The sequence below is a fragment of the Leguminivora glycinivorella genome, chromosome 9 (assembly GCF_023078275.1).
Source record: "Leguminivora glycinivorella isolate SPB_JAAS2020 chromosome 9, LegGlyc_1.1, whole genome shotgun sequence".
Classification (NCBI taxonomy): domain Eukaryota; kingdom Metazoa; phylum Arthropoda; class Insecta; order Lepidoptera; family Tortricidae; genus Leguminivora; species Leguminivora glycinivorella.
Window position 1 is genome coordinate 12204314 of NC_062979.1, and position 27325 is coordinate 12231638.

General features: G+C 36.4%; 1 protein-coding gene across 1 annotated transcript; it reads left to right on the forward strand.

The window, feature by feature from the left end:
• Nucleotides 1-14007: 14007 nt before the first annotated feature.
• Nucleotides 14008-18498, forward strand: LOC125229849. Its single transcript, XM_048134788.1, has one exon. The coding sequence runs from the start codon at nucleotides 14008-14010 to the stop codon at nucleotides 18496-18498; it is 4491 nt and encodes a 1496-aa protein (XP_047990745.1).
• Nucleotides 18499-27325: the final 8827 nt, after the last annotated feature.

Below are 27325 nucleotides of genomic sequence, written 5' to 3' on the forward strand. Positions count from 1 at the left end.
ATCGTCATTTCTAGCAACATGGCACTAGATACTTTCATTAAGCAACTAAAACAAATCTGTAAGAAGAAATTTAGATTAAAAAATAATGCTGTTATTTAATTTTATGTACTATGGACAAATAGTTTGAAATTATTGTGTCCAACAAAGACCATTATTAACTGATATGAGTAAACATTAGAATGTTTACGAAATAGGTACAAGAACAAACTTTTACAAACAAGCACTTATAACTATGACTACGAAAATCTCTGCACTTTGCTTCACTTGTACCTAACTTTATACTTTGCACCGATATCAGAATATAATAGTAGCAAAATAAATTAAATATAGGACCACAAATCCGAATCTTCATTCATGCCAATTAAAGTAAAAAAGACCAAATTCCTTTAAAATATTGAATAATTAATTGCAGTATCTATAACTGAAGCACACTGAAGTATAATTACGATTCTGTTTCAAACTACACTACAGTAACAATTCCAGTTTAAACACAAACTAAGCATCCAGCACACATGAAAAAGCATCCTTCAGCCTCCAGAAATAAATAAGCGCGTGAAGAAGATATATGGCACGGCGAGGGAATACAATTCCGGCAGAGGTCTTCCCCGTTAGTACAAATGTAAGTAAATTTGAATAAAACATAAACGGGGTTAAAGTTCGCTCGTTTTTTGTTTTCGGGTTGTGGACTATGGATTTCTGTAAAAGCTGGCTGGATTGTAGGTATATATTATTATGTTGAACAACAACATTTAATACTCGTAATATGAAAATAAGGTTAACATTTGGGTAAAAGTATGAAAGCGTGTTGCTTACAAAAAACTGAAAAGACTAACTTTCTTTATAAAGCGATATTGATATCACTTGTACCTATTAGATACTAGTAAAATGGAGAAATCTAATAACTGTTACACCTTGGTGGACACTAAACGCCTATAGGTGTAATCTCATTGTTCGTTCTATGTAATTATTGTGTCTGGAGAAGTGTCCGACAAGGTGTCAATGGTTAGTGGTGAGTACGTTAGCTACGCTATAAATCATGACAAATTACTCACCAATTTAGCATATTTTACGTTTCAAATATTTACTTAGTAAGTAGCGTACGTCAACTAATATTCTCGACACTCGTAGCACCTGGCACTATTTAAGTAATTTAAACATGATTTAAAAGTTTGAGCCGCTACGCTAGTAGTGTAATCATCATTCCACAATTTTGATTCTTGCGATAAAAGCGCATAAAACACGCTAATATTTATTAATTTCAACATTTAAACATATTGATTATTTAATGTAACCAAATAATAAAATAATACACATAATGTGTCATGTGCCATGGTTTAAATGACATATTCAGAAGTTTTTAAGTGTCCAAACCGTGCAAAATTGCAACCACTAGAAGCATATTTCCGTCTGTCTTTTAACTATCGTGAATTTTGAAATATGCCAGGTGATTGTAACAGTTGTAATATTATATTTATAGAAACTTTGAAACACCGTGCTGCAGTGCATATATAAAATAGTAATTCAAAATATGCATTTCTTTCTCTTATCACTGTGTGCATGAGTACGACTCGGACTTTAGAGGTTTTTTTAAGGGGATCTGTACAAAAAACTCGATACTTACCTCTTTCTTAGTAAACAGTATTGCAAAGAGTATAATAATATAGTATTAGAAAAAGAGAGCCATCTCTCGAGCAAACGTGGACGCACGTTGATGCAAGCGCCCCAAGCGTGTCTTTGGTGTACTAAATCTTATGCATGTGTGCACGCACACATGCTTACCTATAATTATTACATTCTGGGCTTTCGTAGTCACCAACAATGAGATGTATTTATTTTTTCATTTTATTGCCTACAATAATATCATCACGTTTTTATTTCGTATAATATTGTTGCAGACAATAAAATGAAAAAACAAAACATCTCATTATAGGTGACTACACAGTCAAGGGGACAGTCATGAAAAAGTAAAGAAAAAAAACAGTATGTGCCGATTGATTTATTTATTTATTAGGCCGAAAATATAACTGTAATATATAACTGTACACATAAAGAAAAGGAAGATAGGGCTTAGAGAATAACATTAATTACTTAAGTAAAAACTTATATAAATATAGTTTGTTCAGGTAATCTCACATATTATAATGGTTACACAAGCAAGCCTGACCAGAAATCATGACTAGGCACCATGTTGCGGAGTTTCATAAAAACTTTCTTTATAGGTAATTGCTGAATTATTACCGCATACATCACAATAACAGCATCGGTCATAGTCATTTCTGGTCAGGGTTTAAATTCTAATGAACACAAGTCAAATTATGTTCTATTGAAAATATTTCAACTTTTGCTATCTTAAAGTAGTCACACCACTATATATAAATTAAAACCGAAATAAATTACACATATGAAAGAAAAAGTGACCAAGGCCTCCAGTACCCAGCCTCAGGCACTGGACGCCTTGGTCACTTTTTATTGCATATGTGTAATTTATTTCGGTTTTAAACTTTAAATTATTATTGTATAATACATGACAGGGTAAAATAGTAAACAATAAGTGTGCTAATAGTAAATAAATCACTAATACAAGAGGAAATTGACCCGAAATATGTCGCAGCAGTAGCTATATAATAACGTGAGTACAACCGTAGGTTCATAAAATATTTGAATATGTCTCACGAAATTTTAACGTCTATAATAAAGACTGTACAGTCGCCATCAGATATATAAGAGCGCCCGAGGTACTCAAAAATATCTGAATACGCCTCTATTGCCTAGGCGTTAGATGCGTGTTCAGATATTTTTGAGTACCTCGGGCACTCTTATATATCTGATGGCGACTGTACACGATAAAATCTGGCCAAACATAATATGGCAAATCTTTTAATACAAAAGTGAATTTTCAAGCAGGACCGTTTCCATATAATTTATGGATATCAACCTACAAATTAAAGATATAAACATACCATAACGTTGGTTGGTCTATAAAATTTAGCAGTATATCTCATGGTACCAATATTTTTTTGTCCACTGTCTTCTGGCAGTCTTTACAAAACTTTCCTGTTAAAAAGTTTTTTTAATGTTCAATAATATTAGCCAAAACATACCGAAACATTACTGATTCCACAATAGTAAACATTTTTCTGATTGTAATGAAAGTTCTGAGGTTTTCTAACTTTGCTGAGTTCGACTTTTTGACGCTTTTTAAAAACAACTTTCAGTGCTTGGAGTAGAAAGTTTTCCTGACTCCTAAATGTCGAAATGAGTTACAATAACTATTTTTTTGGTATGATGACATTTTCTAAAAAAAAAACCATACACCTGCGATAGATGTTAACTTCGATTGCTATTGAGAAACGGGCTTTACAATTAACTCACACTAAGTAAGTGTCAAAACTATTTCATGTCAATCGCATATCAAACACAGAGCCCGTTTCTTAACAGCAATTGATGTAACATCTATCGCAGGTGTATGGGATTTCTCAAAAAAAGTTACGAAATAAAAAAATTAACCATGCTATTCTGTTTCCTATAATGGACCTAACTATATGCCGAAATTAACGGAATTCAATAAAAGCACAGTGTATAATTATTTACCCACCTTCAAAATTCACAGATGGTACAGCTTTATAAATTAAGCGGTGGCATGCTACTTTTTGCTCTGGTGTAAAGTGATAGTCACAAATCTTTTTATTTTTATATATCTTCAAAGGGTCAGTCTCCTTTACTTTATGTCCAACAATTGACAGCCAACTATCAAACAATTCAGCATTTCTTTCCGGATGAGGAAAACCGTGCATGGGTGCACCTGCAACATATGATAACATTTGAATCAAATTAGCACATCGTTTCTTTTAACTACACATTTAACCTGTAGTAGTATTTTAACTTGGATACCGTGGTGGTAAACCGTCTTGCTTAATCTTATACGAAAAATTAGAAATACCCAAAACGCATAGGCCAAGTGTATTTATTATTTATTTATTTAATAAATATCTTACATAGGAAGTAGGAACTTAAATGTAAATACAATGTCCCCCAAAACTATTTACACAGTTTGACTGTGGGATCTGGGTGAGTCTAAAGGTACATAATTATAATTCGTTGTCATGGTATGATGTGCATAAAAATCTTTAATAAACTTCCTCAATCGATAAAATAAATAGACAATCTTAAATTATTCAAAAAATCCCTTAACACATATCTAATTAACAAAGCCTTCTATACATTGCAAGAATTTTTTGATGACAGAATGTTTAATTAATACCCATTATGATAAAATTAAGTAGCTTAATTCTAAAGAATCTACAGTATTACTAATAACTTGTAAAACCTAATTTGTAATTTATTTATATACCTACTATTAAGTAGTTGTAAGATTGCTGCGCCCTTGCAGGGTCATATTACTCCCCCATGTAATATGTTTGCAATAAATGCTTTGTTTGTTTGTTTAATGAATACAGATCTACAAAAGTATATTGCCAATGATGGTTAGGTAGTTCACAAATAAATGAGGCATCTAAATTTTGTCTAGGTAGTGTTTGAACAAAGCTCTCTTAAATCTATTTTTGTTTTTCTCCGCATCACAGCGCAATATATATATGAAGAAATAAATACCACGCAAATGGAAAATGTATCAAAAACTACTTTACTTACCCAAATCCGCACAGCCGAAAATGCAATACCGTTTTTTTCTGCCGGGTTCACTCATTATTAACAAGAAATCAACAAAAACACAATTTCGAATTTGAATTGACATAAAAATATTACTTTTGTAACGCCATGTTTTCCAACGTTTCGTTTTACGTTGGACATATTCGGACATTGTTTGTAATAAGTAATAGATGTTAATAATGATAATTCTAAAATACTGATATTTAACTTATCAGTAAAAATTTAATTTATGAATAAAAATCTTTGTTACAAAATAACGTTAAACGTTCTGTGCTTGACATGGAATATTTCATATATAAACTTTTTAGAAACGTATTTCAGTGACCCCGCCATCTAGTAGCTCAAGTTGAAAGTACCAAGTTAAGAAATGTTGGTACAAAAAACTCACACGATGTAGCCACTTTCTATGCAAAAAGGGGCCTCTTCTAAGTTTCCTGCCCCTGCAGTATTGACAACAAATGACAGGTTTCTAAATGACACTGTTTTGTTGGGAAACCTTTAGGAAACTAAAGTTTAATGCCTTTGTATATTTTGTCCTAGTAATTTTATAGTAACAGTTGTAGTAGTATTGACCCAATATTAGCCGTGGTCATTCCTTGGTACTTAAATATTTGTTCATGGATACGCTACATGCTGTGCAAAGCTCTTTGACAAGTGCGTTCAATATGAACCTGACTAATGGAACGCTGGCGAAGAATCTTAGCAGCAGCAGCTTAAGGATTATGCCAAGAGAGGAGTCAAAGTAAGGTTTATTCTCTTTAAGTAGGGTTTTCAATTATAAACGGAAATAGATACCATAAACTAAAGAAAAAGCTATCTAGCCCACTTGATTTGTTCCCTACGTTTTCAATCTTTGGCAATTTGCATATACTGAGAAAACCATTGACACCATTTTACTTGCTAGTATCTGAAATTAGAGTATTTCCTATTGTTTTGCAGAAACGGGTATATTTCCTACTTAATGACTCGCATTTGTTTGACCGGCGGCGGGTGAGCAATAGCGAAAAATGGAAATTGTCTATGGTGATGAGAACGTAGAGCGATCTACAAGATTAGAATACCTATGTAAGTACACGCTACTATTTAAATAATAAATCAAAATAAATGTCATGCACAAAGAAAAAAATACCATGAACTCGACTTTCCAGAGTTAGAATCCAACCAGCGTCTTTAGGGTTATGTATCAAAAAGGTACAAAAAACCCCTCTTGTTGTTTGTTGCGGGTTCTATGTGCAAATTGTCTTATTCTTGTGTCAATAAATAAAGTCAATTGATAGTTTCATTTTCGTCACCGGTCAGGCCGATATATCGACAGGATATAATTATATAAAATGTATCCCGTGTTGACTGTACTGCCACGCCCAATAAAACACGACAATTTGACAGTGATATAGTAACTTTAAACGGAAGGGTTACTATCTTACTATTATCCACAAGATAACAATCTAACATGATTTTAACAAACTTTACCCATTTTAATATACTGAAAGCGTATGACTCGTTACGTGTTAGGTACCTATTCTTTTAATTAAGGATAGTTCGAAAAAACAGAACAGTGGAACAGTTATAACGCATCACTGTAATTTAAAGTTTTTGTACAAATGTAGTTTTTAAATAAACTTACATAAGGAACTTTAAATTATAATCACTACATAGTATAAAACAAAGTCGCTTTCTCTGTCCCTATGTCCCTATGTCCCTATGTATACTTAAATCTTTAAAACTACGCAACGGATTTCGATGCGGTTTTTTTTAATAGATAGAGTGATTGTAGAGGAAGGTTTACGGGTAGGTATAGTACCCGTGCGAAGCCGGGGCGGGTCGCTAGTACTTACTAAAATACACCACATCTACGATATTGGTGCAGCCAATGTACTAAATAGGTACTGCTCCTAAGCCAGAATGTAGTTAAAAAGCAAAACTTTACTACTCTCAGTATAAAATCAATTTTTTGAAATAACGAAAATAAAGATACACCTAAGTCCAACAATCACATAAGTCCGTATTAATTTATTCAGGCATGAAAATGGCAAAAAGTCGCTTATCACAGCTAAAGAAAGACAAATTTATTGCAAGGCAAACCACAACGTTCATAAACTGAGCTAACACTATCGATTTGTCAGTACCAATATCTAACCTAATCTAATCTACAGTCACCGGCATAAATAAGTGATGATTTCTGTACCTTGTCGCATTTAATCATTTGACAACTTCGTATGACATTTCAAACAAAATGTTAATGTGACAAGGTATAGAAATCATCACTTGTACCGGTAACTGTATATAATTGTATAATCAGTTGTTATTTTATTATTCTCGTTTATACGTATCTAAAGTAAGAAAACCAAACAATTTAAACAATCTCTCTAGTGACATGCCTAAAGGGTGACTGACAATCCATCGTCGCGAAGGGTGTTAAAAAACGTCATATGCTTATGGGATTCTCGTGTTATGTTAATGCTTATGCTTGTTTTGCCAGTTTGCGGTTAAATGTATTTTGCTGGCATGCATATTTCAGTTTTGCTGGGGAGAATAAACAAATTATGGCGGATGGCGGGGTGAAATTTAGCGTTTTATTTTATTTGCAGTTCATGTTTTGAAATCTGGTAGAGGTTACAAGCTTAATGAACAAATAAGAGTGCTGATACCATAGTCCTAATTTGTGTAACTAAACGCAAGCTATTAAATTCCATTTTTTTAACAAGACACTAGGTACCTTTAAGTGCTTGCTATATCTTTAACATAAAATGTCAAGTTTACTAATAACACATCTTCAATTATTAGAAAATCTAGAATGTTATCTGCTACAAGCTTCAACTCAATTTCGGCTTGTAACTGTAATGATTATAAACCGAAATCCAGGCATGTGATAATATTTTCCAATGGCTTCTAACCGTTATATAATATCCATACCAAAAGAGATAAAATATAATCTCGAGATGAAAATCTTAAAATCGCATCTGTATATTTTATGTCCTATGTGTTCTTACAAATCGCTAAAAACAAACATGGAGACACTGCATTAAACGGGGGTCACAAATCAGAAATCAATGATAATAATGAGCCACAATAGTGCGTAATAAACCGAATTAGTGCCCCCGCCAAACCGAGCTAAACGCTAACCCGATCAGGCATAATTTGTGACCAATTAGAATAATGGTCGCCCGTGATGTATGCACGACGTGCATGACTAGTGAAACCATGGAGTCGCCTCTATTGTTTAAAAGAGGATGGAAAATATTAAGTACCTATTAAATAAAACTATTTGATTGATGTTTAATCTTCATTCATAAAACGATTAATTTTCAAAATTATTTATTGATAAACATGAAACAGATTATTTATTTACTTATGATTTCACGGAAAATTAAACAGGCCGTGACCAAACAAACAACACTGATAGAACAGTTTAATCTGATTGTGTTCTTTAAAATTTTCTCGACGAGTATTAGTTTACCGTATAAATGCTTGAACTATTTTTTTTTAATAAAACTATAGAAATACAATTCAACTCAACGTTCACACCGACGATTTATCCCGTGAACTGTAAATTCATTAAACGCGATATAATCCGGTTCCCTAGTTTTATTTCGACAGTAACTATCGCGGTAACCGAAGACAATATTTTTTTTGTTAATAACTTGTTTTAATAAATATCTTTCCCGAGGCTTGGAAGCTCGCCAGAGTCAAACCTATACCTAAAGGCAATAGAACAGAACACTTCAAAGATCTTCGCCCAATTAGCATTCTACCAGTACTTTCCAAGGTGATAGAAAGAGTTGTATGTAATCAATTCACAAAATACCTGGAGGAAAACAACCTGCTGCCACGTACACAATCCGGGTTTCGTAGTGGTCACGGTACGGCATCGGCACTAGCACAGGTTACTGACGATATTATTACAGCATCGGATAAGGGCATGGGGTCAATTCTGGTACTCCTGGATTTTTCTCGTGCCTTCGACTGTCTCAATCCGACGTTACTAGTTACAAAACTGAAGTACTATGGCGTTTCACCATCGTCATGTAAATGGTTCCAGTCATTCTTAACAGGCCGTAAACAATATGTTGAGGTTGTAAATGACCAAGGAGAACTAGAAAGGTCAAAGATCCAGGATGTAAATCGTGGCACGCCACAGGGATCAATATTAAGTCCTATACTTTTTATTTTGTATACAGCTGACCTGGTACAAAAACTCAAATACTGCAAGGTACATCTTTATGCGGACGACACACAAATGTACTACTCCTTCCCACCTCGTGAACTGGACATGTCACTTGAGAAGATAAACGTAGACTTAGAGATTATCGCAGAATGGGCAAAAAACAACAATCTGATTCTAAATCCAGAAAAGTCACAATTTCTAGTAATGGGTAACAAATGGCAGCGTATAAGGATAAAAGAGCAGAGACCCAGAGTCGTTATTAGAAACCAGCCGATAACTGAAGTTGAAAATGCTAAAAATCTTGGTATGATACTAGATGGACAATTAAGATACATAGAACACGTAAATATAAAAATAAGGAACGCATTTTACAGATTAAAAGTTCTATACAACATTCGGAAATACCTGTCAGAAAAGGTCAGAGAAACATTAGTCGAATCCCTGGTGCTGTCTCAGCTGAACTATGCAGACATTGTGTACGGTCCAAGACTGCTCTCTATAACCAAACGATGCATACAACGGGTACAGAATGCCTGCATACGTTTCTGCTATGACGTCCCTAAAAGAGCCCATATAACACCTTACCTTAATGACAGAAAAATGCTGAACATGGACAATCGAAGGCGTCTTCACTTAGTCTCTACCGTCCGGAAGATCATAGAGTTCCAGAAACCGTGTTATCTTTTTGAGAAACTGAAATGGGTTCAGGATACTCGCCTAAAATTACTCAGAAGATGCACAAAACTAATCATTCCACAGCACAGGACTGCATTTTCCAGAGGGGGTTTCAAATACGCTGCTGCCAAAATTTGGAATGATTTACCACCTCCCTTGCGAGAGCCTATGTCGTTTGCAAAGTTCAAACAGTTAACGCAAGCATACCTCCTAGAGACCCAGGCCAAATACCCCCCTCTTAAGTAAATGTATTTAACGTACACCTGCATATTAAAATTAAAATTAAAAACAACCAAAAGTAGTACGCACACACACACACACTCACACACACACACACACACACACACACACACACACACACACACACACACACACACACACACACACACACACACACACACACACACACACACACACACACACACACACACACACACACACACACACACACACACACACACACACACACACACACACAGCGCAGAATCACGTTTTTTTATAAATATTGTTCTCGCCTTACATACGAGTATACCTCTGTAGTGATCACTCTCTCAAGTCTCAGGGACCAGTTTGAAAACCAGCGCCAGGCTACCAGGTAGCCTAGCACGTGCTGAAACTGGAACCCATTTGCCATTGCTCGCTCAGGTTTTTATTTAATTTTACTTTTAGTTTTTAGTATTATTTTATGTTATGGTTGCCTGCAATTTATTTTAAATAATAGTATTGTAGTAGTTATTAATATTGTATTCTATACTGTTTTTGGCAAATAAAACGATTCTTATTCTTATTCTTATTCTTAATCCTTCGTACGTGCAAAATACTAAAAAGTGCATTGGAATAAGCGCAATTAAAAATCTACATAAACACATAAGAACTATTTACTTACAGGTTTTATTACATCGTCATAGATTAGACGTCTAAACCTTACACAAACAACACTACTCCACGCCACCCCCTGTTCGTTAATAAATGTTTGGGGAAGCGTTTGTCCGGGCCGTCAATGTCACCGTACAGTGCGTGCAGAGTGCTGCAGTCTTGCGGCGCGGTGCATCGCAATCGCAATTACAAATACATGGGCCCACACTATGGCGTTATTGAGCGGGGTAAGGTAGGTATGTGGATTTGGAAGCAGATGTGCGTAGGCTAGGCTAGACCAATAGCTATATTACTTATATTTAGCATACCTATTGATTTACTTTCTTTTTGGCAAACTTGCAAATATAATGTGTACTTATTTTGTCAGCTATTGAATTAAATTAAATTACAACGGTTTTTATAGGAAACTAGTGTCTCAAAAAATCATTAATGATCTGATCTGGTTAGCTAACTGGTCCTATTTTAAAATGTTAGTTTGCTAACAATCCTTGCATTAGGTACCCTCTTTCTGTCATGATTCCTGGGTGTATTCGTTCTAACATAACTAATATTATGAGTAATATTAATGTACTTACTTCATATTTCAAAAGTTATATAAATATCCTTCACATCATTCATAACTACATAACCAATAGACAGTTACATTGCTATACATAACAATTCGAACATCAGACGTCATGTCCGTCGAATCGTGTCCTTCGGGACCTCTTCTAACGTATTGTCAAATGTTAAGATGTATTGCACAGTTGCATTGCATACCAATTATTACTAGCATCTGTACATCTCGTAATCAATTACTTTAAAAATGAAGTTGTACAATATGTATTTACTAACTCTCCAAACATAAATATTGAAATGTTACTTCTTTTTTGTGTTTGATGGCTTTGACTGTGCTTTCTCTATCCTCCTTGCGTTATCTCGGCTTTTTGCCACAGCTCATGGGAGCATGGGTCCGCTTTGACAACTAATCCCAAGATATTGACGACCGGTCTGGCTCAGTCGGTAGTGACCCTACCTGCTAAGCCGCGGTTCTGGGTTCGAATCCCGGTAAGGGCATTTATTTGTGTGATGAGCACAGATATTTGTTCCTGAGTCATGGACGTTTTCTATGTATATAAGTATGTATTTATCTATTTAAGTATGTGTATCATCGCTTAGCACCCATAGTACAAGCTTTGCTTAGTTTGGGGCTAAGTTGATCTGTGTAAGATGTCCCCAATATTTATTTATTTATTTATTGGCGTAGGCACTAGTTTTTACAAAAGCGACTGCCATCTGACCTTCCATCCCGAAGGGTAACTAGGCCTTATTGGGACTAGTCCGGTTTCCTCACGATGTTTTACTGTAGGTACTTTCTTTATAATTACTATTATCTATTTTAGTGTACCTAATTTGTAATATTTATATTAGTAGCGCAAACACTCAATAAGAAATTGCTGTTCACAGTTCGGGATACCTAGTCAACGTGCAAATTGTTTACGCTCTATAGCTTATCTTTCTCTTTTTACCACTAGTTCATATTTAAGTATTACCGTAAGTTACGTTTCGTTCCTATGGAGCGTAGACAATTATGACGTTGGCTAAGCACACTAGTCTCTCCAAAACTTCCTTACAAAACCTTACAAAGTAGTCCGTAATTACAATATCTTTATAACACAGTTTGGTTTTTATACTGTCTTTTCTCTATAGACTCGGCCTCCCGGCCCTCTCACCTCCGTCCACATGTCAGGCTACCCTCGTCAATCTTCGCTAATTTATGCCCGCATTTGTTTGACCAAAAACGTTTAAATCCACCGAATCACCTGCCTCAACTTTTTCAGATGGATCGTACTTCTTCCGCGGTTTGGAAGGGTTGGAAAGAAGGGTACAATGTGGAACACACGAGTGCATATTGTATTGTTTACCTAAACGTGTATGTCTAAAGTGTTGAACCTTTATCTACTGAGGCAGGCAATGATGTTAAGTTTTATAACAGCATTCTGAAAAAAAAAACATGGTCATGTAAAATCGAATTTTGCAGTTTACTGAAAACATGAAATTCAGAAGAGTTGCATGTTTCGTTACGTTACTGGACTTTTAATGTATCATTCCGCGCTCGTAACTAATAAATCAAGAAGAAGAAGGTATAAATATAATATTTTATACTTGTTTGTTTTTCAATAGTTTGCTCTATGTACTCTGAACTCTAACTATTTGTATATGTAACTATAGCATTTTATAGTTGTGTAAGTGTACGCATAACCGCGCAACCTTAGTGTTACCATAACATGTGCCCGAAATGAGCGCAGCAGTAGTGCGGGCAATTAACATCATGCGTTTAATTACGACAATGTATGCAATATTAACTGTTTATGGCGACGCGGAGTGCTGAAGGGAGGGAGTATCCGCTACTTGATAAAATTATTTTGGATATACTTACCTAGTAATGAACATAATATTTAAGTCCTTGTACAAATCAGAATATGTTCCGAGCTAACACACACACTTCTGTATAAAATTGATGTTTATAAAAAAATAACAGAAAAAGTACACGATAACTGTTAGCGCGCACCTATTTGAATACCTCATCATACGTAGTAGCAGTATTATCTTAAATGCATTTCTTATTTAGTCGCATTACAAAAATCATAGCAAAAGGACGTGTTTTAATTTCCCACTCCATAATGAACCTTACTGCATACAACATATGGTCCAAGCGATCCGGATAAGGAAAAAGTGTATCGAGAGCGCCCGCCGGACACCTGGCCGCGATAACAACAGGAATGAATAACAAGCCGATAGTTACAACATAGAAGATGTGATTTTAATGCAATTGAGTTTCAACATAAATAATTTGTTTAAAAACATTGTGTTTACTTGTGGTTTACGTGAATAAGTGAAGATTTAAGTTCAGAAAAATGTCTACGGCGGATCAATTGATGACTGTTTTGGAAGATACGGCAAGTTTACTTCAGAAAACACAAGTTAATTTAAAAAAATGCCCTAAGGCTCGATTAACTAGAGGTTATGTTGAAGCGAGGTTGAGGTGCATACAAGAATACTGGGCGACGTTCAAACAAACACATCAAGAACTTATAAAGGTTATGCCACGCGAACAACGAGTTATCACGCAATATTTTATAAACGAAGAGTACTTTATTTATGAAGATTTATATTTGAATATTGAAGGCGATCTTAAGGACTTATTGATGAACATAAAACAAATCAACCCAACAACAACTCAAGCTCAAACAAGTAACTCGGACAACCAGGTGGGAAAATTACCTCGAATTCAACTTCCCAGTTTTAGTGGTGGTTATGAACAATGGCCCACCTTTAAAGATTTGTTTTTGTCAATTGTGCATAACAACGCGTCGCTTAGTAATGTACAAAAATTGCATTATTTGAAGACTAGTGTATCCGGCGAGGCAGAGGCGATTTTAAAACACGTTCAAATCACTGAAAGTAATTATACACAAGCGTGGGACATTCTACAAAAGCGATATGGAAACAAAAAGTTAATAGTGAATTCTATTTTGAAGCGATTATTTATGCAAAAGAAATTAAACACTCAGTCAGCCAGTCAATTAAAATCATTATTGGATACTACAACTGAATGCTTAAATAGCTTACAAAATTTGAACATGGCTACCGATTCCTGGGATCCTTTAATCATTTTTCTGGTCGTGCAGAAATTGGACCCGGAGTCACATAAGGATTGGGAGGAGTATGCACACAAGGATGATTCTGAGGAATTACCCAAGTGGACAGACTTCGTTAAATTTCTGGAAGCTAAATTCCGAACACTAGAGCTCATCACCGCTTCATCATCATCATCAACGCCGCGCGAGAGAAACGTAGTCAAAGAACGAACTTTCCACGTCACAGAGTCACACGCAGAGAAGAGTTGTGTCATGTGTAAAGGTAATCACACACTCGCTCATTGTAAAGAATTTACAAAAATGCTACCTACTGAAAGATGTGAATACACAAAAAACAATAGGCTATGTTACAATTGCCTAGCCTCAGGGCACGCAGTTTTCAAGTGTCGACTGCCCATGTCATGCCGAATATGCCGCAAGCGCCATCATTCACTCGTCCACGTGACCAAGAGCCCGGAAACAGCCGAACAAGACAGCCATACCCAACCGACGCTCTCCAAGGTCAACGAGACTGAAACTGAAATTCAAGCCACCATGGCACTTGCATCTCACCATACGGCCGGGTACAGCGATGACAGTGAAGGTTTATTAGCAACTGCAATCGTTAATGTGAAGAGTGAGCAAGGTCACAGCATTGCATTCAGGGCTCTTATCGACCCGTGCTCACAGGCATCTTTCATTAGTGAGAGAGCGGCTCAATTATTGAAACTTAAAAGAGAGTCAAGAAAAGCAAGCATAACGGGATTGGGGCCTATAAAGGCGAAAGCAAATCAAGTGGTTCAATTACGGGTTTCGTCGCAATATCAAACGTCGTATTCATTACAGCTTCGAGCCTATGTGATTTCCAAGCAATTGACCACTAAAATGCCCGTGAAAACAATGAATACAACCAACTGGTCTCATGTACACAATCTACACCTGGCCGACCCGAGTTATAACACACCAGGTCCAGTAGATCTTCTCCTTGGAGTTAAAGTATATGCACAGATAATTCAAGAAAATACACCAATCATCAAGGGTCCACCGGGTACACCATGTGCTCAAAAAACATACCTCGGCTGGATCTTGTTTGGAGATAATGGAGAACCAGATACCAATGATGCGAGTAAACAAGAAAAATCATTCATCACGATGCATCATCAAGTCGATGTTGATGATTTATTGAAGACTATATGGGAGGTTGAACCAGATACAAAAAGAAGATTAACAGAAGAAGAACAGACATGCGAAAGAATTTATGAAAACACTTACAAAAGAAATGAAGAAGGAAGATATATCGTCAAATTACCTATGAAGACAGAAGTACCAAGAGCATGTGAAGGAAATACAAGAGAAATTGCACAGAACAGATTAATACAACTAGAGAGAAGATTTCTAAAAATGCCTAAGCTTAAAGAAGAATATGTAAAGGTGATTGATGATTATATCGAGCAGAAGCACATGGAAAAGGTACCGATAGAAGAAATACATACAAAGAAGAGCGTATACCTGAGCCACCATGCAATTATTCGAGAAGAGAAGGAAACTACGAAGACGCGCGTGGTTTACGACGCGTCGTGCAAGGGTACCAATGGTTTCTCGTTAAACGATGACCTTCTTGTTGGGCCAGTTTTACAAGAAGATTTAAGAAGCTTGATAATGAGATGGCGAATGCACGCCATATGTTTCGTCTCAGACATTCACAAAATGTATCGGATGGTGCTGACAACTGAAGAAGATTCCGACTATCAGAGAATTTTATGGAGAAGTAGCAGTGCCAAGGATATAGAAGATTACCGTCTCCTGACAGTAACTTTTGGAACAGCTTCAGCTCCTTATCTGGCAATTAGAACATTGCAACAGCTGGCTGTTGACGAAGGAGACGAGTTTCCTGTTGCATCAAAGATGATCAAAGAAGACTTCTACGTTGACAACCTGATGTCGGGATGTGACACCATCGAACAAGCCATAGAAGCCAGCAAACAATTGCAAGAAGTTATGCGAAGAGGTGGATTTCAGCTCAAGAAATGGTCATCCAATTGTATTGAGTTCATGAGAAGTTTGAAACCCGAAGATAGATCAGCCAATGCGCATCTTGATTTAAACATGGACGGTACAATCAAGGCACTTGGTGTTCAATGGAACATGGGAACAGACCAGTTCGAGTACAACCTTAATCTACCAGAAGTAAACCATCACATCAGTAAACGATCCATATTGTCTGATATCCAGAAACTGTTTGATCCTCTGGGCTGGATCTCACCATGTGTCCTGATGGCTAAGATACTGATACAAAGGTTATGGCTAGCAAAGGTGACTTGGGATGAAGAACTTAGCCAATCCTTAAAAGATGAATGGCTTCAATTAAGAGCAGACTTGAAACATGTCAATGAGATCCGTATTGATAGATGGCTTGACACTTTGAGCACTGATGGAACAAACATTCAGTTACACGGGTTTAGTGACGCTTCCATCTCAGCCTACGGTGCAGCCGTTTACATTAGAGTAGAAAAGGCAGATGGTACAATCAAAACCAGGTTGATTGCTTCAAGGACAAGGGTCTCACCTGTGAAACCTGTTTCATTACCTCGCCTAGAATTGTGTGGAGCTGTTGTGCTAGCAAAACTGCTACGGCAAGTCGGCTGTGCTATGAGAATACCAGCTTCGCATATGTTCGCATGGACAGACTCGTCCATTGTGATTTCCTGGATCTATGGTGAACCACAAAGATGGAAAACATTTGTGGCAAACAGAGTTGTGGAAATAACAAACAATGTCGGTCAAAATCAATGGCATCATGTCACTTCTGAGGACAACCCAGCCGACATTGCTTCCAGGGGAATGTACTTGTCAGAGTTGAAGACTTCTAAACTATGGTGGGAAGGGCCTGAATGGCTATCTAGCAAGGAAATAGAATACAAAAGACCTAACATCATCTCCACCGAGTTAGAGACGAAGAATGTAATACAGACCAATTTAAATATACACGAAGGCGAAAGAGAAATAAATTTGACAGAACAATTTAAGAATTTTGATAATTTACAAGAATTAATAAAAACAGTAACTTATTGCCGCAAATTTCTAAACATTAAAAAACTGCCAATAGATCAGATAAATATAACTACTCATGACTTGGAACTCACACTGAAGATTTGTGTAAGACTTGTACAAAGGGAAGAATTTGGTGATGAAATAGACAGATTAGAGACAAAGAAACAAGTACACAAACGAAGCACTATAAAATCTTTAAATCCGTACCTAGAAGAAGGTCTGCTGAGAGTGGGAGGAAGACTAAGATTTGCAAACATGAATGACGACGAAAAACATCCCTTAATATTAGGTAATAAAAACAACTTAACCCCTCTCATAATTGCGGACGCACACTTGAAGACCCTGCACGGTGGAATAACACTCATGATGAGTTATTTACGTTCCAAATTTTGGATGATAAAGTCCAAGAATATGGTAAGGGCTTATGTCAATAAATGCCTTGTATGCGTTAGACAAAACGCTGCTCCTAAACCACAGCTAATGGGAGACCTGCCAAGAGAACGAGTTACACCTTCTAGACCGTTTTTACATAGCGGCGTCGACTTCGCAGGACCTTTCACTACCCTAATGTCTAAGGGCAGAGGAGCAAAGACTATGAAGACATATGTCGCTATATTCATATGCTTATCAGTCAAATGCATACATCTAGAGCTCGTCAGTGATCTGACTTCTGAGGCCTTTATAGCTGCCTTTAAAAGGTTTGTGGCCAGGAGAGGAAGATGTAACCATTTGTGGAGCGACCAAGGAAGAAACTTCGTTGGTGCCAATAAAGAACTGGTCAACGCATGGAAAGAGGCACAACTAGATTTCACTGGCGAAATATCCGATTCCTTGGCTAAAGATGGTACACAGTGGCATTTTATCCCCGCCTATAGTCCAAATTTCGGTGGCCTGTGGGAGGCTGGTGTGAAATCCCTGAAACATCATTTAAAGAGAGTTGTCACCAGCCATCTGACCTTTGAGGAAATGAACACGGTCCTTTGTGAAATTAAGGCATGCTTAAACTCAAGGCCGTTATGCCCGATTGATAACGACGATACAGACAGCATCGAACCCCTTACACCCGGGCATTTCCTGATCGGCGAAGCACCCATAAACGTCCCATCGCCTGACTTGAAAGATGTTAGAATGAGCTCACTATCACGATGGCAGCACACACAGAAATTGGTTAGAGATTTGTGGTGTAGATGGCAGCAAGAGTACCTGTCACGCTTGCAACAGCGCCCAAAATGGCTGAAACGAGTAGAGGAGCTCAAAGAGGGACAGATTGTTCTCATTAAAACCGACAATCTTCCACCTGGAAAGTGGGCCCTCGGCCGCATAGTCGCTAAACACCAAGGTCCCGACAATATCTCGCGAGTGTATAGTGTTAAAAGTGGTGATAGTGTAGTGAAAATACCTATTACAAAATTGTGTTTATTACCAATAGAGATTAATGATTAATGTACCAATCTATTTTGCATGCTCTCAATTTATTAAAAATGTATAGTTGTTCTTAAAGGACTCAGTAGTCCTTTGGGCGGCGGTATGTTAGCGCGCACCTATTAGAATACCTCATCATACGTAGTAGCAGTATTATCTTAAATGCATTTCTTATTTAGTCGCATTACAAAAATCATAGCAAAAGGACGTGTTTTAATTTCCCACTCCATAATGAACCTTACTGCATACAACAATAACATTAAACTATTGTTTCAACCAAAATCAACGTAATATCATATTATTATCATAAAAAATTTGATTAAACAGTTATCAGAAAAATATTTTATTTTATAATTTGGTATTTGATTTGAACATACAAACTGTGAGACTTCAAAGCATTAAATAAGTGGCTAGTTTACTGCATGTGACATGGTTTTTATGTTGTTCTTGTTTTGTATCTGGCCGGAAAACATCAAATTTTGGCTTGCCAACGAAGTAGCCGTGCTGAAAAGGCGCTGAAGATCACAAAAATAATATACTTCCGAGTCTTCTGACAGCAATGAGAATACACAGATTATTTATATATCGACCACGGCTTTCGACAATAGGCTACTTGACCCTTTTTTAAAGTATGTCTGATATGATTAAGTACTGTCCAATTAACAGAAATAAAATATTGCCATATTTTATAATGATCTAAAAACAGCAAAATGTAATTTTTAAATTTATTTAAAAATATAAAAGTAATCAGGCGAAAACAACACAGTCATGTTAATCTACAACATTTTCTGACTTTTAATTATGATGCAATGAACTTTATCATTATGTCAGTGATTGTTTTGACATGAAGTAAGTTCGGATTCGATGACGTCACTACATCGTTGATAGCGTTTTCGGTGGCTAAAAAAAAATAAAAAATACCCACATACGTAGTCATCATACACTTTTAATACCCAAAATCTATAAATATTGTTTTTTTATGTCAAATACTACAGAAGACAATCATTCATTGTGCCAAATTCGATATGAGTTTTTGACCTATTACTACCCTATATACATTTTAAGTAGAAACTAGTATAATATTTGTGGTGTTTTATTAATAAAACAGTATCATTTCATAAACCGCATTTTTTAATTCGTAGCTTCTCGTCCGCGTCATAAATACCGCGAAGGCTGAACAGCGACAATGGCGGCCCATTTGTCTGAAACGCGGTAAATAATAAAGCGGTAACTTTATCGCGTAATTTATTGACTCATTATCGACAAATAATGACTATTTAAAACGAAATTATCGCGTGAAATGTTGTTTGCGTCCTCGGATATATGTAAGATTTTATTTTTGCTGAAAGTGGATGTCTATTATGAAGGCAACGGAATTAAAAAAATAACGTGCCGTATTTTATGATGCAGATTGAAAGAGTTACTGGTAATGTTAATTTTTCTCTAAATAACGGTGATCGCTTACCATCAGATATAAATTCAGTGTCAACTGTGTTATAATAGAGTGTACAAAATACTGCCAGGTTTTTCTGCGCAGTGCAGTAGGTACTATATATCCAGGTAACGTCGAAGAAGTCGTGTGCTTAATCCTACATACACTAGGTAACGATATCGTTTCTGCAGAGATCAAAGACGCAACTTTGCTGTCATTGTCTCACTAATTAGGGAAGAGTCATAGAGATACACAAATCGTTGTCGAAGCAATAGCGATTATGGCCTTGGTTAGATCGGCTGGATATTTTTAATATCGCCATTTCAGTGCTGCTTGCTAATAATAACATATGTTTTATTATGAATGTAAAACCTGTAGGTAATCAGAATTGGAGAGACGGGTAACTAGAAGCCTAATAATTAACTTTCAACGACCGTTTGAGGGTAACCTAACAGGGTATCGGGCTACACGATAGTAAAACATAAGTATGTAACGAACCGTAACTTCGCATCATTAGCGCGGAATATTACCAAATATTACCAATAATATTCCCTGGAGTAGCAACTATTCGGGTATTATCAGGAATTTGGCCAGGTCGAGTATTCCCATATACTACGCGAGTTGCGGAAGTTCAGCTTTCATGCGAACTTGTATAACGTAATCGATAAATCCGTAACATATTTATAATGTGATCTTTGATAATTATACCACAGTATAATACTATCACATTATGGCCACTCCCGCTCCCCGCTGAAAGTGCTGCCCACCCGCTCTCGGTTACTGGGTCAATTTATTTCAACGTTGTCTACCCCAATTTTATTGTAACATTGGAATTTTTAACGCGATTCATATTAGAATCGCGCTCTTTCGATCCTGATAGGAGAAAAAAAATGTCCCAAGATTTCCATACATTTTTTAAACTTTTCATTCTGTCGTCGCCATACAAAATGTATGAAAAAATGTTAACGGAATGGGAAAAAAGACTTTTTTTTTCTCCTATTAAGATTGAAAGAGCTCGCGATTCTGAGTGGTAACCACATAAAAATTTCCAAATCAAAAAAAAAACGGTCCCTCTCAGTTACCACCTGTCAAAAACGCGACCTGTCATATTTCACTCATACAAGCATGGTACGCGTTCACCTACATGAGCTTAGACTGAAACTGAGAAAGTAGGAACGCGCCTCTTACTCGTACAAATATACTTGATCGCTTTTGTCTGAGATGTGCTTATCCTCTTAAGGACCAAGGTCTTACCTATAGTACTTATTCAGTTCGATGAAATTTAAATAATATTCAATTGGAACAGAGTTGCATTGATTATGTTTCGCTAAATTTTCAAAAAAACCAAAATCAATTCTATTCCCTGTTACTAAATATTCATGGGATGCAACGGAAATTCTGGATTTTTCATTTGTAGCGGCCCTGGTCTAGTGAAAAGTCCCTACGCCGATGACACATTATATCCTAAGGCCCAGGCCTTAGGAGGTTATACTAGTTCAGTTGAGTTTTCTACTCACCCATATTTTATAAGGAATGAGAATGAGTCCAGTAATGCCGAAATTGGCTAGACCCGCTTCATTTGCTAGTGAATGCGGCAAATTGAAATGTTTCATGGCTCGTTTAAAAGGTCCCTCCAGTTAGTTACCGATAGTCATGTCATTTAATGTTAAATCAGCGACCGCTAACGCTTTACTTTCCTAACTTTCCTTATATGATTATTAGATAATATTTTTATTTAATATAAAAAGCCTCTTGTCAAATTTTATCTGAGTTTCCAAAAGAGCATAATACTATGAGTAACCTCACATTGAATGCATGTTTTGCTTGAATGTTGTGTTTTTGCTGATACCTTGCTATTTTTGCTTTGAGTATGTTTTTATTAATTTATTTAGCTAATAATTTGTGAATTTCCACTAAATTCGATTCATTCATTCACAATAAGACATTGTAAGGCGGGATGGCATTTGGCGAAGTGAAGAGAAAGCCGAGTGTACGAATCTAGACTTTATTGACAAGGTTACAAGTTAGTGATACCTCACTGAACCTGCATGACCCAGCAAAGGTGGATGCAAGCATGGCTAGGTAGGTTTACTTAGCTAGAAGACACTCGTATGCTTAAGCTTAAGGCATAGAGCGTGCAGTAAGCGTTCCTACTGTGAGAGTACAACGATACTCGGTCGACGCCGGGGGTCATGATTCTACTTGACCAAATCGATAAGTGTTCTGATTTTTTACTGGCGCCATCTAGCGGTGACACTGGAACTAATCATCCATAGCGCGACCGTCGTTACAACTCTCCCCTATGTCCACGCAGCGTTAGACAAGTAGGACTTCGACTAAATGATGCTTCTATGTGAGCTACAACATTATACACTCAATCTGGTTACTTAGGCCATAGCTAATATTATAAATGCGTTGGTACAGTGCATCTGTTTGTTTATCCGTCTATCTTCACGAAAAACGGTCGTCCTACAAATCGACGTCCTATTTTGTGACGTGAAAATATTGAAATGTAGATGGAAGAGTGACATCGGCGACTTTCCAAATCTCTTTCTCACCCCTATAGCGACTTCCGTCTTCAAAATGAGCTTCCAGGATGGAAGTCTGTTCCTTAGAAAGCATTCGCAATTTTAACGCGTCCAGACGCGTAGTAACAAAAGTCGGATCCTTTAGCCGCAGGCAAAGACTTCCTGTTAGTAGGTTGATTAGTATAGGTGGTTTATTTGCGATTCTTCTGCATAATTTTATGTAATCCAACACATCAGATGTGTTAGCTTAGGTACTTAGTACTTACATCAAATCATTTTTGGATACATGTAACCAAATCATAACTTTTACGCTGAGTCAAATTTTAAGTTAAGTTTGAGCTACGATTACCTACGTCGTAGCTCGTAGCACGTAGAAGCCAGTAGACTACAATCACTATGTTACTACTTAATTGAAATAAGATGCTGAAACCTAGAAATTTAACATTTTTCCAAACATACCTATATAGATAGACGGTATATAAGATGTTTATTTGATTATAAGGCACATTAAATAAATAAAATAAAAAATAAAAAAGCCTTTTATTTCGAGTCCAAGTTAAGCTATTACATATCATCGAATGTCGTCACAATTTATAGTTATATTCTAATTATAAGGGCCTAATTATGTCAATGTTAATTTAATTTAATTTTTTTGATAATTTAATCCTCAACTAAATTTAACAAAATTGCATGATTCGCATAAAATTGTCTAAGGCATTTATTTATGGCTATGAGACTTAGCATACTTATATTGTCCTGTATTGCGCCAAGATGACCGGAGACAATTTGATATCTGAACATTCTGAACGTCCCGGCCCGAGGGACCGTCGCTGCATCGCATTACAACTTCTGTCCGTCGCCTAATCCTTTCTGCATTTCCGAGTCGACTCAAATATGAGGAAATCAGAGATAACGGACAGCTTAATATTTAAGCATTTGCCATTGCATACGCTTTTTACTTGCGTGACCAAAAATAGGCCATTTAATCGAAATCGGATATATCGAGTTGATTCATTTTCGGGAAAGTATTCGATTTAAGTAATTAAACGTTTTAATTGTAACTGAAATACAAGGTACAAAACCGACGTTGGTTCCGTCATTACCAAACTAAAATGGAGTTGGGCGGGACATGTTGCTAGGCAGAGTGATGGCAAATGGACTAAAATGTTAACATAATGGTGGCCGCTCACAGATGTAAGAAGCGCTTGGCATACGTTAGCTCGTTTGGTGGATGACATCCGGAAAATAGCGGGTCACAACTGGGTGAGACTAGCCCAGGACCGGGACAAGTGGCGTACTAGAAGAGAGGCCTATGATCAGCAGTGGGCGAAAAAGGGCTGATATGATGATGATGATTATGAAGGTACAAAACCATTACAAAACAAATAAATAACCTCAACAGTTACCCAGTTAGGATACGTTAAAAAGAAAATTTGGTCAAAAATAATACATGAAACGATTTTATTCAATGACGCGTACGATATTCCTGTATTCTATTGAATATTCAGTACATTTTTTTACACCATCAAACATCTGAAGAAACAAAATTACTTGAAAAATAACCTTTACCCTTATAGTATTAAAGAGTATACGGCTTTTGGGCAAAAGTAAGGAAAAATGTCTCGCCTGAAATTCATTATGGGGTGGTAGAAAAACATTCAACGACATATCTTATTATAGACGTCGCATGTTAATCAAACGTTCGCGCATTTTTATGCACCACTCGATTTAACACAATTTTTCTGTGACAGAATCAAACATATTTAAATTATGAATTATGTAAAAAAAAGTCTGGTAATTTTCGATTGAAATGTAACTCCTTAAACACTTGTTCAAATTTTATCAAATATTTTTTACATCTCGTATAAACTTTTAGCTAAAATTAAATGTACTATTTTGTTGTTCTTTTCATTCTAGTACGTCTCTTCTTTGTTATTACGAGCCAATTTTCTCTAATTCGATATCTGGCTCCGTAGCCGAATGGCATTTCTGCGACGCGAAACGCCACCGAAACGCCGCAGAAAGGTAGTCTGGCTCTGTCGCTCCAATACGCAAGAGTGATAGAGATAGATAGCTACGAAAAAGATAGTATCGTAAGCGTTTCGTGAGCGTTTGTGCATTCGGCTAGGCACACTGGTTCGTGGTCTCTAAAAATATATGTCTTGCAAAACACCCCTCTTTGTTTAAACACAGAATCACAATAAAGTTTCTCTTGTAATAGGCTATGCATTTTGAAGAGTGACTTCGCTACGCTCGGTTTATTATTTCTAAGCGGAGTGTGGCTTTTGCTTTATAAAAAATACATCCAATCACGTTAGCCGGCCGTTCTTTTGAATATGTAATGCCGTTTTCTGGAAGTTTTGAAATTTTATGATTTTGGTTGTTTTTCTACAAGTTATTATAACATAATTGAAGCTGAGTTTAAATGTTTAACTAAAAATATTAAGCCGACAGATTATAAATAGTAAGAGTATTTTTTTTGTGGCCCAGGCATGGAATTAAGTTATGTTTGTCCATGTTATGTATGGTCTGTGAACTACTCAAATCTTTTAAGTTCGAAGAAGCTCATATTTAGCTGGAAGCAGTATAAGTAGATTTTGAGAGAGTTTATTTCACTGCTCACTCCTCTTTTTCTTTGCTAGGTCCTTACATCTCGCACTCACTTGGATAGTAAATAATTGGTTACCTATGGTATTTAACAGGAATAGGCACTAGAGAGTATGTTAATCAATGAATAAATTATTAGGTACAAGATACGTTTTGAACTGAAACCTCTAATGCGACTTTTAACTGAGCGTTAAATTACGTTTAACGCTCAGCGTTGCAATCTCGAATTTTGAAGAAATGCTAGACTGATGCCAGAAAGATGCCAATTTTTGAAGTGAAACTCTTGAACTTGTCTGTATTTCATGAGTTTATGTTTGTTTTTCCAATAATTTGAACAATTAACAATGTTATATATATTTAAAATAAAATAAATAAATATTGGGGACACCTTACACAGATCAACTTAGCCCCAAACAAAGCAATGCTTGTACTATGGGTGCTAAGCGACAATATACAATACTTAAATAGATAAATACATACTTTTATATACATAGAAAACATCCATGACTCAGGAACAAATATCTGTGCTCATCACACAAATAAATGCCCTTACCGGGATTCGAACCCAGGACCGCGGCTTAGCAGGCAGGGTCACTACCGACTGAGCCAGACCGATCGTCAACTATTTAAACTAGTAAAAAAATGGAAGTAACTACGCAAACACTTGACAATCACTTGACAGATTGTTTTTAAGGTTATGTTACGAAATTTTACTTTTTCCGCGCGCAGGGACTCAACGCACTATTTTTTTTTTATATTTCTCATACCAAGTAACAAATCAATAGGTGTTTATGAGAACAAATTGACGTCCACTTTCTTCAAAACCCGATTAAATAACATTACTACTCCACAAACTATGAAGGAACTTTTTGCCCTTTATTAGCGAAGCCAACAAGTATAACTAATCGAATTTGTTAGATCATATCCTAGGGGAGAGCGGGGTAGAACGGATCAAAGTTGTCGCTAACACAATTAGGGAGACGGATTAGTTTTGGTCAGGAGCGGTCGGTCCCTGCTCATCTTGTTACCTGTGCGGGTTATTATATTGCTCTTAATTATAAACTTCATAAGTTTTACTTCGGGTCAATAAATAAAATAAGCATTAGCTTTATTTATAGCCGTGGAAATTTGCTGCGCAATGAACGAACCTTTCAGAGCGTTTGTTGCATAAAATGTGACATTGTGACGCTAAAAAGCAAGTGACGCTCTCACGGTGTCCTCCGGAATCAAAAAAAGATGTATGTATGAGTACGAGACGCCACTGAAATAATTACACGGAGACATAAAAATGTCCCATAATAGGCACATGTATTAGTTTACAATATGGATTTATTCAAAAAGGTGTTTATAACTGTAAAATTGTACCTATATGTCGACATTCTCAGTATTTATTATAGTTGCAGTACTTGCAGTCTGTACTCAATAGTAGGTATTATAAGTAGGGCGTGCAGATTAAAATGAACGATAAATATTGCTACAGGTTTTCATCACGAACAAGACTTCTACCAAATATTTTTTTAGACATTTCAGACATTTTCTTAAATTCTTGCCTGTAGGAAAAATAACACGCACTCATATTTCACTCATACTTCCCCTAAAACGTAAAACAAACTGAGTGCAGATCGAGACGGGCTCCTGTAATATTAACGTAGGTTTGAACGGTCCCCACGTAATTATTCGCATCGCATCTGACTACCCGCAGATAACGTCGTTCCTTGAATCTCGGAGACGAGGCCGCTGTACCATACAAACGTTAAATATTAACTATTTTCTAATCGTAAGTACTAAGTAGGCGTAACAAGAAAATAATTAGTTTTTCAGTTACATATTAAAAAAAACGGCCAAGTGCGAGTCGGACTCGCCCACCGAGGGTTCTGTATCCGTACAAACTTCCAATAGTTAAAATAATCTCATCTCATATACCCCACTAGACCTAGTAACTTAAAAACAGCTTGCCCCCCTTTTAGTTTGACCATTTTCCAGTGGCGGAGCGTCGATACAACTCGATTCCCAACGGGTTCCCTAAAATTCTCTAGTATCTGTAGAAGTCCATACAAAACAGATGCCAAAAACCCCTCCGGCTTTACCAACGAAAATTTTCACGCCCCGCCACTGCCATTTTCTATAATTATGTAATGTTGATAAATAAAATAAAACTTTCAATTTATAGCGGTTAACAATATTCATAACTGTTCCAAATTTCAAATCGATAGTATAAGTAGTTCTAGAGATATTTAGTAATGTGACAGGCGGACAGAGTCGCACCATAAGGGTTGTACCT

Bases quoted from the DNA above. Each gene is read 5' to 3' on its own strand.
- LOC125229849 (XM_048134788.1), top strand. From the start codon at position 14,008: ATGGCTACCGATTCCTGGGATCCTTTAATCATTTTTCTGGTCGTGCAG.